This window comes from Amphiprion ocellaris, chromosome 7 (assembly GCF_022539595.1).
Source record: "Amphiprion ocellaris isolate individual 3 ecotype Okinawa chromosome 7, ASM2253959v1, whole genome shotgun sequence".
NCBI lineage: Eukaryota > Metazoa > Chordata > Actinopteri > Pomacentridae > Amphiprion > Amphiprion ocellaris.
This window is the reverse complement of record NC_072772.1, coordinates 26,511,155-26,524,498: the sequence shown is the minus strand read 5'-3', so window position 1 is coordinate 26,524,498 and position 13,344 is coordinate 26,511,155. Positions and strand designations below refer to the sequence as shown.

At 40.5% G+C, this 13,344-nt stretch overlaps 1 protein-coding gene across 1 annotated transcript in view; it reads left to right on the top strand.

The window, feature by feature from the left end:
• The window catches only part of nlk2 (nemo-like kinase, type 2), a 73,204-nt gene that overhangs the window by 25,371 nt on the left and 34,489 nt on the right, over nucleotides 1–13,344 (top strand). The window contains exon 4 of the mRNA XM_023266167.3: nucleotides 9,930–10,036. Coding sequence (XP_023121935.1) covers nucleotides 9,930–10,036 — 107 coding nt within the window. The remainder of the gene's footprint in view (nucleotides 1–9,929; nucleotides 10,037–13,344) is intronic.

Genomic DNA, 13,344 nt, shown 5'->3' with positions numbered 1-13,344 from the left:
TATTCTACAGAACACCTGCCACATTTAAGATTTAAGTCTGCAACATCACAATAATGAACCCGATAAACTGATTTGGGCCCCAATCTGAGGCCTTTATCACTCTGGTTTGTCCAGTCTTTCAGTTTTCAGCTTGTCACAGCCTTTAGGCTGTATTAATAGTCAAATGTAAAGGCTACAGAATAAGTCAGAAAGTGTTATCGTCTTGGCATAATAGTGCAGTATTGTAATGTATTTTTCACCACTTCATTTTAGGCAGCTTTAGCCTAGTGGTTGTCCCTTTACAGCTGAGACATTCTGCCGACTGAGCACTCTCTGGCCATTTTTACCCTTTGAAATATTCCATTCCATTTAGTTTTTCTGGACTCGCTTAATTATTCATATAAAGAATGAAGCAACCTGATGGCATATGGGTTCTGTCAAGTGTATTGAGACAATCTGAATTGTAATAGGCCCCATATGAATAAAATTGAATTGAATTGAAATTGAATTATAGTCCCACTATGGAAAGATTTCAGTTGTGCAGACATTTTTGCTAATTTGTGCATCTGCAGGTGAAAGTTTCAGTGTATTGACAGGTAGTCAAAGGTAAGATACACAGTAAGACAGGATTCTCGCTCACTCATCTTCACTGAACTCAGCCTTGGTTTATGGTCGGTGATTTCAAAACAATTAGAACGTTTAACCTGATGGAAAGCAGGTTTGTTGTTTTTTTTTGTTTTTTTTTACTTTAGCCCATACCGGATCAGTACATTAGCTTTTTGGAGACTATGGGCAAAGGCCATGTGATCCAAGAATATTTCAAATGCAGTTTCAAATCAAATGATTTCCTATTAATTACACACATGGACACAATTGTTGGTACCCCTTGGTTAATGAAAGAAAAATGCACATTGGTCACAGAAATAATTTGAATCTGACAAAAGTAATAAATAAAAATTCAATGAAAGTTAGTGGAATAGCCATCTTTCCTCATCTGAGACGGCGGAGGTGGCGCAGGGAAAGGAAACAAAAGCGGGCCAAGAGAGCCGGCGTAAAAGCTAGGCTATGTGCTAACCCCGACAGACCAGCTTTACTGAGCCTCTTCTTTTCCAACGCCCAGTCTCTTGTCAACAAACTGGACGAGATACGACTAAGGATAACCTCCCATGGCATGGAGAGCTGTGTGACAGTAATAACAGAGACCTGGCTCGACAACACCGTTTCCAACGCAGCCATTGAACTAGCAGGCCACTCTGTTTATCGAGCCGACAGGACCGCTGACTCCGGCAAACTCAGAGATGGGGGAGTGTGTATCTATATTAATAACACCTGGTGCACATCTGCGGACATTATTAAGACGCACTGCTGTCCCGATATTGAGTATCTGGCTTTGAAATGTAGACCTTTTTATCTCCCGAGAGAGCTCACTGCCATTTTAATCACGGCTGTTTACATCCCGCCACAGACTAATGCTAGGCTAGCACTGGAGCAGCTACATGATGCCATCAGTAGCCAGCTGAATGCACATCCAGAGGGAGCTGTGATCGTGGCAGGAGACTTTAATCATGTTGAATTGAAGACTGTGCTGCCTAAGTTACATGCTAATGTGCATTTCCAAACCAGAAAGGACAACATTCTTGATCAGGTTTATACCAACATCCCTGGAGAATACAGGGCTGCTCCATCTCCACACGTTGGACTATCCAATCATATCTTTCTGCATATGATTCCATCCTACAGACCCATGATCTGTAGAACGAAACCAGCTGTTAAAACTATCCAAGTCTGGAATGATGAATCAACTTCAAGGCTACAGGATTGTTTTGAAAGTACAGACTGGGAGTTGTTTACCCAGGACACAGACTTTGAGGAATACACCACCTCTGTTCTAGCCGACATAGCCTTTTGCACTGAAAATGTGTTACCCACCAAGACCATCAGAGTATTCCCCAACCAGAAGCCATGGCTGGAGAGTGATGTGCAGTCTCTGCTCAGGGCATGGGACGCTGTCTTTAAATCAGGAGATAGGTTGGCCTACAGCCACGCCCGCAGAGAGCTGAAGAGGGGCATCAGAGAGGCCAAGCACAAATACCAGCACCACACTGAGGGCCACTTTAAGACCAACGACTCACGCAGCATATGGAGAGGCATCAAGGCCATAACTGACTACAAGAGCCGCGCACCACCAAGCAGCAGCGACGCCATGCTTCCAGATGCCCTCAATGCATTTTTCGTGTGTTTTGACACCCCCTCCACCGATGTACCAGCCTCGCCCATAGCACTAACCAACCAGGTGTCCACCCGAGTCCTGCAACAACATCAGCTTAGGTCAACGATGAAGAAAATCAATATCACCAAGGCAGCAGGACCAGACGGGGTGCCGGGCCGGGCCCTGGAAGCATGTGCAAACCAGCTAGCAGGTGTGTTTACGGACATTTTCAACCGGTCCTTACAGCAGGCTGTAGTCACCACATGCCTTAAGTCCACCACCAGAGTGCCTGTGCCCAAGAAACAGGCAGTGAAATGCCTGAATGACTACCGCCCGGTTGCCTTGACACCAATAATAATGAAGTGATTTGAGAGGCTGGTCCTGCATCAAGGACAGCCTTCCTGCTGATCTGGACAGCAACCAGTTTGCTTATAGAGCAAACAAATCAACGGAAGACACCATCTCAACTGCACTGCACACAACCCTGTCCCACCTAGAGGGCCCCAACACCTATGTTAGAATGTCGATTTTACATCAGCATTCATCACTATCTCCCCCCATAAACTGATAACTTAATTTGGCCATCTGGGACTAGACACCACACTCTGCTCCTGGATCCACAGCTTTCTTACTGGCAGGCCACAGAGTGTCAGAGTAGGAGAACTGACATCATCCACACTCACATTGAGGATAGGTGCACCTCAGGGCTGTGTCCTCAGCCTGGCCCTCTTCACCCTTTTCACACATGACTGTACCCCCATCCACCCCCCCAACACGATTGTAAAGTTTGCTGATGACACCACCATAGTGGGATTAATATCTGACAACGAGACCCACTACAGGGAGGAGGTCCAGCGCCTGGTCAGCTGGTGCTCTGAAAGTGACCTGGTGATGAATATCACCAAAACAGAAGAGATCATTGTGGACTTCAGGAAAGCCAGGAAACCCCCCCACCCCCGTTTGAGAGCATTCTGTGCTACTGCAGCACAGTCTGGTTTCCCACCTGCACCGCTGGAAACAGAAGGGGCTTGGCCCGTGTCATAAAAACTGCACAGTGGATTGTGGGTGCACAGCTTCACAGCCTGGACTCTGTCTATGCTAGCCGGCTGAGGAAAAAGGCCAGCAGCATCGCCAGAGATCCCACACATCCTGGACACAGAGTGTTTGTCCCCCTTCCATCAGGGAAAAGATTCCGGACATTAAAAACAAGAACAAGCAGACTGCGGAACAGCTTCTTCCCCAGAGCTGTTGCCGCCATCACACCCACCACCCATTGCCCCACCACCCAGTCATTCCCCCTCCCAGCTCATCTGTGCAATAAGAACTCTACTTAGTACTGTCATGCCATCTATGCAATAACAACCTTACCTTAGTGCTGTACTTCCACTATTTGCACTATTTTATATTCTCAGTCCTGCAATTCACTTGACCACTTTACTTTGTAAATAGTACTTTGTTTGATTCTTTTTATTTATTATTTTTATTTTTTTAAGAGTTTTTTTTATCTATATTTATTCTTATTTGCACTGCTGCTATTTGTCATGTTCTTCCAAACACATTTTGTTATACTTCTCCACAATGACAATAAAGTCTCTTTATCTTGATCTCTATCTTAAAATTAACCAATGAAAATCAGACATTGCTTTTAAACCGTGGTTCAACAGAATTATTTAAAAAAATAAAATCATGAAACAGGCCTGGACAAAAATGATGGTACCCCTAGAAAAGACTGAAAATAATGTGACCATAGGGACATGTTCAATCAAGGTGTGTCCTCTAATTAGCATCACAGGTGTCTACAAACTTGTAATCAGTCAGTCTGCCTATTTATAGGGTTCCAGTAGTCACTGTGCTGTTTGGTGACATGGTGTGTACCACACTAAACATGGACCAGAGGAAGTGAAGGAGAGCGTTGTCTCAGGAGATTAGAAAGAAAATTATAGACAAGCATGTTAAAGGTAAAGGCTATAAGACCATCTCCAAGCAGCTTGATGTTCCTGTGACTACAGTTGCACATATTATTCAGAAATTTAAGATCCATGGGACTGTAGCCAACCTCCCTGGACGTGGCTGCAGGAGGAATATTGATGACAAATGGAAGAGACGGATAATACAAATGGTAACAAAAGAGCCCAGAACAACCTCTAAAGACATGAAAGGTGAACTCCAAGGTCAAGGTACATCAGTGTCAGCTCGCACCATCCGTCGTTGTTTGAGCCAAAGTGGACTTCATGGGAGACGACCAAGGAGGACACCATTGTTGAAAACAAATCAGAAAATAGCCAGACTGGAATTTGCCAAACTGCATGTTGACAAGCCACAAAGCTTCTGGGAGAATGTCCTATGGACAGACGAGACAAAACTGGAACTTTTTGGCACATCAGCTGTGAACATAGGTTCACAGACGCAAAAATGAAGCATATCAAGAAAAGAACACTGTCCCTACTGTGAAACATAGATGAGGCTCTGTTATGTTCTGGGGCTCCTTTGCTGCATCTGGCACAGGGTGTCTTGAATCTGCGCAGGGTACAATGAAATCTCATGACTATCAAGGTATTCGAGAGAGAAATGTGCTGCCAGGTCATGGGTCTTGCAACAGGATAATGAGCCAAAACACACAGCTAGAAACAGCCAACATTGGGCTATTCTCAAGTGGCCTTCTATGAGCCCTGATCTAAATCCTATTGAACATCTGTGAAAAGAGCTGAAACATGCTGTGTGGAGAAGGAACCCTTCAAACCTGAGACAACTGGAGCAGTCTGCTCATGAGGAGTGGACCAGAATACCTGCTGAGAGGTGCAGAAGTTTCATTGACAGTTACAGAAATCGTTTGATTGCAGTGATTGCCTCAAAAGGTTGTGCAACAAAATATTAAGGGTACCATAATTTTTGTCCAGGCCTGTTTCATTTTATTTTTTAAAATGATTTTGTTGAACCACGGTTCAAAAGCAATGTCTGATTTTCATTGGTTCATTTTCATAGAATTTTTATTATTTTGTCAGATTCAAATTATTTCTGTGACCATTGTGGGTTTTTCTTTTGTTAACCAAAGGGTACCAACAATTTTGTCCACATGTGTAAACTCCAAACCATTGGTTATTATATGGACCAATGGTTATATTAACCACTGGCTATATTACACATTGGTTCATATAGTAATAAAACAAATTTCCATTCATCTATCCATCTATTTCTATACACTGCTTAATTCTCTGGAGTGTCTATTCCAGCTGACTTCGGTTGAATGCAAGGTTCACCCTGGACAGGTTACCAGTCTGTCACAGGGCTACACATACAGACAAACAATCACACTCACATTCACACCTACAGACAATTTAGGATCACCAGTTAACTCAGCATGTCTTTGGACTGTGGGAGGAAGCCATGACCTTCTAGCTGTGGGGTGACAGTGCTAGCCACTGCATCACCATGCCAATGTTTTTAGCAAATGTTGTTATATTTGTATGTTTAAAAGGAAGAAGAATGATAAAATCATTAGCTACTTGTTATTGAGTACTTCCATTTTTTGTATTCAATCAGTCTTTTAGGGAAATGAAAACATCATTATAAATATAGCTAGATTTGAATATATAAAGTTACCAGGCAGTTAAAATGGAGTTTAACTTCTACTAAACACTGTTATGCAATAATTGTTGTAAATAACTGAGATATTCAAACTGGTGTTACACGTTATGTATTTATAACATTGTATGAATGGTTGCAATAGTTGCCTGCTTGTGTATTACTATTACTGTTTTTATTACTATTATTATTATTGATATTAGACCGATGCTGTTGATGATAATGATAATGTTTACTTAATCTAACACCGTGTCTTCAGAGAAAGTACAGTGTGACCTGCATGTTTAGCTGCAGCAGCAACAGCAATTGCTCTGTCAGTGTGTCTACACAGGAGGTATTCAGATTTTCAAACGTACGTCACCCAAAGTGCTTAAAGCCCAATACATAACTGTAATTACTATGTGTACTTACCATAATTAGACACATAAAATGAAGAAAAATTGACTTGAGGCCTGAAAATATGCTCTGGGTTGTGGCTACATGTGTAATTCACATGTGACACACGAGCTGTTAAGCTATAGATAGCTGTATTCATCAGCATAGAAGCTTACTGGTCATCAGACATGAGTATGAGATTGATAACTCAAGAAAGCAGCTTAGATGCTGCACAGTGTTTATGTTCCCACTGCCTTTTTTACCCAAGATCCTATATTCTTAATTCTCAGTGTAAATCTATGACATTGGCCACGTTTACATGAAATTTTTTAATTCGGAATTATTAATTTGGAATTAACTCAGTCGTAATTAAAGTTTTGTGCTTCGCGTTTACATTGAAATATTAATTCTGAATTAAGGTTTACATGGACCGCACGTTTATCCCCTTCCTTAATTCCGCTTTAATGGAAGGTTAAGCTTTGGAAAGGATTCTGATTGGACAGGGATTGGCTTGCTCTGGGGGTCAGGCATATGGGTTCTGTAAACTGTCTCGAGACAGTTTGACTGTAATTGGCACTATATAAATAAAATTTAATTGAAATTGAATTTTAAAGCGGAATTAACTTTAATACCGAATTAAAGAGGAATTAAAGGTCTCATGTACACGTGGCCAGTGACAGCCATACAGCAGTTTTTGGGAACAGAAAACTACATGGATTGTAGGACCCTGGAAACATAGAGGTGAAGATGGCAGTCGGTGACTAAACCATCTGTGAAGTTGTTTAGTTAGATTAAGCCCTTCATGAAGTTTTTATGTGTAATGGGGCAGATACATATGCTTAATTTTTGCTAGAACTTAATATTAGAGGCCAGAGTAAGAAAGCAATGTTCAGTTCTCCAGCTGCTTTAGGCCATAAATATAAATAACACAATTTTATACTCTGGGGTTTGGTTGGAATGCATCCCACTTTACTGTTAATGCAAAATTCACATTTTTGTCCAGTAGTTCCTCAATGCTGTCATTCATTCCCTGTTAGGATGTAAAATGTTTCCTGTAAAATAGAAGTGGTAAATGCAGTTGTTAAATATGTGTGGAAGTGCATCACATTCACAAAAGCAAAAGAAAATAAAATGGAGACCTTATCTCCTAAGAAAAGATCTTATTATGAGAATGGTGCATGCAATCAAACAAAATAGGTTTGCTTTGCAGAACACTTTTTCTCTTTGGACGAAACCTACACTGAAAGATTAAAGAAAGTCCCTACTGGCCAGTCCTAAATGGAGTGACAGCTTTGCAACAGATACAGTACGAGGGTGAGGTAGAGTTAGTAGTAACAAAATTAGGTATAATTTTTTTTGTTTAATAATCTGTGATGTATTTGGTTAAAAAATACAATATCAAATATTCTGTTAGCCTGCAGCTGCTAGCTTGGCTCATAAAATTACATACATAATACTTATATAACACTTTTCAAGACACTCAAAGACATTTTGCAAAGTAAGCATTAATTGGTCACTTGCTTGTCAAGGGACTTCCATTGTTCTGAAGGACCATTATTCCAAAACCCCAATAGCTATACAAAATATCAGGATAGCGAAAGCCCACAGTACATTAGTTTGTTGTCCCAAAAACCTAACCTCACTGCTCAAAAACCAAACCAAAAAACAACACTCTAGAGGTATTCAGTGAATACTGGAATATTGGCAAAAAGTGATTCAATGCCAAAAGTTGCTGTCATTGGGAGCATGCTGTTTGTATCTCCCAGTTTATATGCATCTACAGCGTCTGCAGTTTCGATAATTGTTCTTTGACCAGTGTTACATATCCTATTTGTTTAATAGGACTTAGCACCTGCCACAGAACCAAAACTACTACCAAATGATTTTTGTTGACTTAGATGTTACTGTGCTTGATTACAAGCCAACTCACCTGACTTGTACCCAACGTAACCCAATATGGGTTAATGTTAAGATGAAGTTGAGAAACACTCAACCCAACAATACAGACGAGCTGAAGGCTGCTATCAAGTGAACTGGGCTTCAGTAACATGTCAGCAGTGCCACAAGCTGATCACCTCCATGCCATGCTGCATTCATGCAGTATTGTGTGGTAAAGGAGCCTCAACCAAGTACTGAGTGTATAAATGAACATACTTTCAGAAGTTGGACATTTCTGTATTATAAATCATTTTTTGATTGGCCTTAGGAAATATTTTTTAAAATGAGATACTAATCATCAAAAGACTAAAAAACCTTAAATATTTCTCTTGAATGATGGCTGTATTGGATGTAATGAATTAAAAATATATAAGTTTACTGTTTAAATGAAATCATAATTTTTTTTAGAATCACCTTTATGATGTGTAATCTGATTGTTTTCAGCCTCTTTGGCTGATAAAAATCACCATCAACCAATTAACCACAATTAAGAGCGCTCTAGTTCAACTAAAACAAAGGTTTCTAGCAAACATCAAATTCTATGTCACGGTGACCAATAAAATTGCAGTCCGCATCATTACAATCAATACTAACTGTACTGACTGTAGATGTTGCCAAGCTGTTGTACTGATCAAGACGGTTCAGTAGAACCATGTCTTTCATCTATTGACGAAGGTCCTGCCCACAAAATTCAACTCAACAGCAAACTAAATCTTTAGATTCTTATTTAGATCACAAATTTATATTGCATTTAACATGCAAAAAAATTTTTGCAGTGTCACTAGTTTTGCTTTTAAATATATCTTTTGATAGCATAATTAGAAAAGTAGCTTTATATATCAACAGAAGCTATGGCTGTGAAAATGACAGAAGGAGGACAAGTTAGAGTTACTATCTTCTACAGATAAAAAGGGGGAAAAAAATAAAGTAATTGTCTTTAAGCCAGACAGGGAGATAAGCTAAGTAGATAATAGATGAACAGCCACTTATGTTTAGAAAGAAGCCATTCACACAAAAATGCAATACATATTTACAAAATACCTAATCCAGCATCATTTTTCTTGCTACATGAAAACCATGGTCCAGATGCTGCAATTGGGTGTGTTGTTTTAATGAACTTTTTAAATTGTTTTGTGGACAAAGTGTGGACTGTGTTCCAGATAGAAGTAGAAAAAATGGTGGTGACAATCTGGTCATCAACTCAGAACAGCAGTATCAGATCTCACTGTTAGTTGTGTCCATTGATAAGTGAACTAGAGACAAAATTCCCACAACGTAACTGCTGTTGCAAGGATGTATAGCTATAAACGCTCCCATCCAATCTGAAAATGGCATGGAGGCATTGACCATGAGCAAAACTGCAACTGCAATTTTTGTGCCACCACAGTGGCTACAGCTTGTTGTTTGTTTTCTGTTTTATATTGAAGAAATGTAGAGAGCATAAACAAAACAAAAACAAGAATGTGGCCTCAAGGCTACATAGAAAACCGGACTATGTAAATGTCCACAAGTTGTGAAGGCAGGTGTTGACATATTGCAAAATCATAGCCTGGTCTTGTGCTGTTTTTTTGGTCCCAAAGCAACATATTGCTGTTGCAAACATGTCAGTTTATATTTTGTATATTTTTAGCAAGTTCCAAGTGCAGAAGTATAACACATAATGGCATAAGAGTCATCAGTATTAATGTCATTTAGCAACTTTGTAGACATCGGAGTAATCTTAATATTTAGGCTTAATGATTCAGCATAGCAACACTGTCTTCTAGCCATTATGGGTGAGATTTACTGTTTGGTTTTTTTTGTTCATGGATGAGTTTGTGTTTTAACCTTAATTTCCCATTGTCAGCTATGTGGTGACTGAACTGATGCAAAGTGACCTCCATAAGATCATCGTATCACCACAGCCTCTGAGCTCAGACCACGCCAAAGTTTTTCTTTATCAGATTCTAAGAGGTAGGTTCTCTTTTCGTGAAGATGATCTTCTCATTATGGTCCCATTTATTCAAGTTTAGTCTATAAAATGCTCTGATCTAAATATCAGGGATGAAATGTGCAGAGATGTTTTTACAGCAACCCATAGCAACTCTTACTAAACCAAGGTAGATGTAGTAAAACATAAAAGTAAAGAATCAGAGGCACACTGTAGACCAGTAATATCCTATAGATGTACAGTGCCAGTCAAAAGTTTGGACACACCTTCTCATTCAGTGGTTTTTATTTATTATCATTATTTTCTACATTGTATATTAATACTGAAGACATCAAAACTATGAAAGAACACATACGGAAGTATGTAGCAAACGTTACACAAACCAGAATAGTGTCACAACCTGGCTCAGAGGAAGGACAAAAGGTGGAGATCACACATCAAATTGAAGTTAAATGGAATTTATTAAAGAAACTGAGTTAAATGTGCTGTCAGTTCATCATAATGTGTGTACTGAATGGATGTGAGATCATGTGTGTGAGAAAACAAAATAAGTCAACCAAACCAGACCGCAGGGTACCCAAGAAGAAGTAGATGACGAGAAAGATTGCCAGCTAAAACACCAGTATATATAGAGGTGAGTAGTCAACCCAGGTGTCAGCCATCAAGGTCAGTGAGCCACGCTCCCAGCTCCCTAGCAACCAGCTAAACAGGAACAGGTCCTGAGGCCTAGGAGCTGTCACATCCCCCTCCTTAAGACTGAGGTCCCACCTTAGACCCTGGAACAAAAACATTAGATACAAAACAAATCATCCAAATCATATCCATATAACGAGCAATTAATTCCATTTGGTAACCAACCCTATATAATCTACCACCCTTTTCAATTTTTCAGTTTTCAATCGCCTGCCTGCCTCCCCCCTCCCCCAATCCTAATGACTCAGCAATTCTTGGATCCTTAGAAAGCATATTTAAGAGTACATCAAAACTGGCAAAGAAGAAAGACTCATGGAAGGACAGGCAACCCTGCAACTCTGAACAAAAGACATCCTAAGACCAAGGCGTACGAGACAAGGCATCTGCAACTACATTTTCCTGGCCTTTTACACGTCGTATATCCAAACGATAAGGTTGCAGAAATAAAGCCCAGCGCATCAGTCTCTGATTGGGATTTTGCAGTGAATGCAAAAAAGTTAATGGGTTATGGTCAGTGACCCAACATAAACATCGACGTGTTGAAAGGGCCCAAATAAGCGCAAGTGCTTCCTTCTCTATGACCAAATAGTGTCTCTGGTACACTTTAAACTTTCTAGAGAAGAAGCTGACTGGCCTTTCAACTCCCTTTTCATCAGTCTGTAACAAAATTGCCCCAGCCCCAGAATCACTTGCATCAACTTGCAACTTGAATGGCAAGTCCAATCCAGGAGCAGCAAGCACTGGAGCTGAAGACAGCATGCCCTTTACTTGGTCAGAAGCCTGCTGACAAAGTGGAGACCAAACATACTGAACGTCAGCTTTCAACAACTCAGTCAGTGGAGCCACTACAGAAGCAAAATTTTCACAAAAGCCTCAATAGTAACCCGCCATCCCAAGGAAACGCAACAACTCCCTCTTAGTGGATGGAAAAGGAAATGCCTGTATTGCAAACCTTTGCATGAATGGGACGAACCTCCCCCTGTCCTACAACCTTGCCCAAATAAGTTACTGTGGCTTTTGCAAAGGTTGATAGTTAAGTGAGCCCAAACCAGTCGGTCAAACAGAGCCTGTACCCTGCTAAGATGTTCTTCCCACGTGCCACTATATACAACCACATCATCCAAGTAGACCGCACAGCCCTCCAGCCCACACACAACTTTATTCATTAGCCTCTGAAACATGGCAGGGGCATTTCGCCGCCCAAATGGCATGACGGTGTAAGAGTATAAACCTGACTGAGGCACAAAAACACAAATTTCCCTGGCTCTTTCAGAAAGGGGAACCTGCCAGTAGCCCTTAAGAAGATCAAACTTGCTGACATATTTGGCTGCTCCCACCTGGTCAACCAATCTTCCACCCTCAGAAGAGGAAAGGAATCAGGTTTTGTTACTGCATTGACTTTTCGAAAATCAGTGCAGGGTCTATGGGGGGAATCAGGTTTACTAATCAAGAGACAGGGAAAAGCCCAGCTAGAAGAAGAGGGCTCAGCAATGCCATGTTCCAACATGTAGGATACTTCTGAGTCTAAAATTTTGCATTTTTTGGGAGAGACTCAGTAGAACGGCTGAGTGAATGACTTGGCATCCCCCACATCCACGGCATGTTCTATTAAATCAGTACATGTTGGAGTATCTGAAAACAAACTTGGGTAACTTTGAGTAAGTTTAATCAACTTCTCCCGTTTATCCTCATCCAAATGTCCCAGAAGTGTATCTAACTTGGCTAAAGTTTCTGAATTTTTAAGTCTGGGTTGTAACAGCCCTCCAGACATTGTCTCATCTTCATCAAGTGCTGCCATGGAGGTATTGGCAAGCAGAACTGGACAATTTTGGGCCGTCTCACCTTTTGGGACACGAGCATAATAAGGTTTGAGCAGATTTACATGACAAATTTCAGTCGACTTTTTGCTTGGCATTTCGATCAGATAATTGTGTTCTGAAACCTTACGCAGCACATTACAGGGAGCTACAAATTTTGCCTGAAAAGGAGACTCAACAAGCGGCAAAAGAACTAAAACCTGGTGACAAGCACTAAATTCACACCTCTCTGCTTTACGGTCGAACAACCATTTCATTTTCTTCTGGGACACTTCCAGTTTTTGTTTTGCCAATTCTCCCGCCTCATAGAGTCTATGCCTGAAACCATGGACATCAGTTGTCAAGTTCTGTGGAGGGTCTGTCAGCTTCCACTGATCACACACCACAGACAAAGGACCACGAACAGTATGAGCAAAAACGAGTTCATTAGGACCAGTGTTGTACTGTACAGAGTACTGAAAAAATCTACTTGAGTGGAAGTATAGTTACCCAACTATAAAAGGACTCAAGTCAAAGTACAAAGTCTCCAATGAGAATTTTACTTCAGTAAAAGTAAAAAAGTACAGCATACTTTTTCTACTCAAGTATCAAAAGTACTCAAGTAAATTTACTCTGAGTAAAAGTAAAAGTGAAAGTCAAAGTACAAAATATAAAATATTTTTACTGAGGCAAATTACAGCCAAACAATTTGGGCAGAATAGCACAATGAATAGGGCTGGGCGATATGACCAAAAGAGAAAAGCTCCTTTTTTTTTTTTCACCCATTTTGGATAATTATGATTTTAATCTAAGTATTAAGGAAACTTTTTCAAAAATGTTTG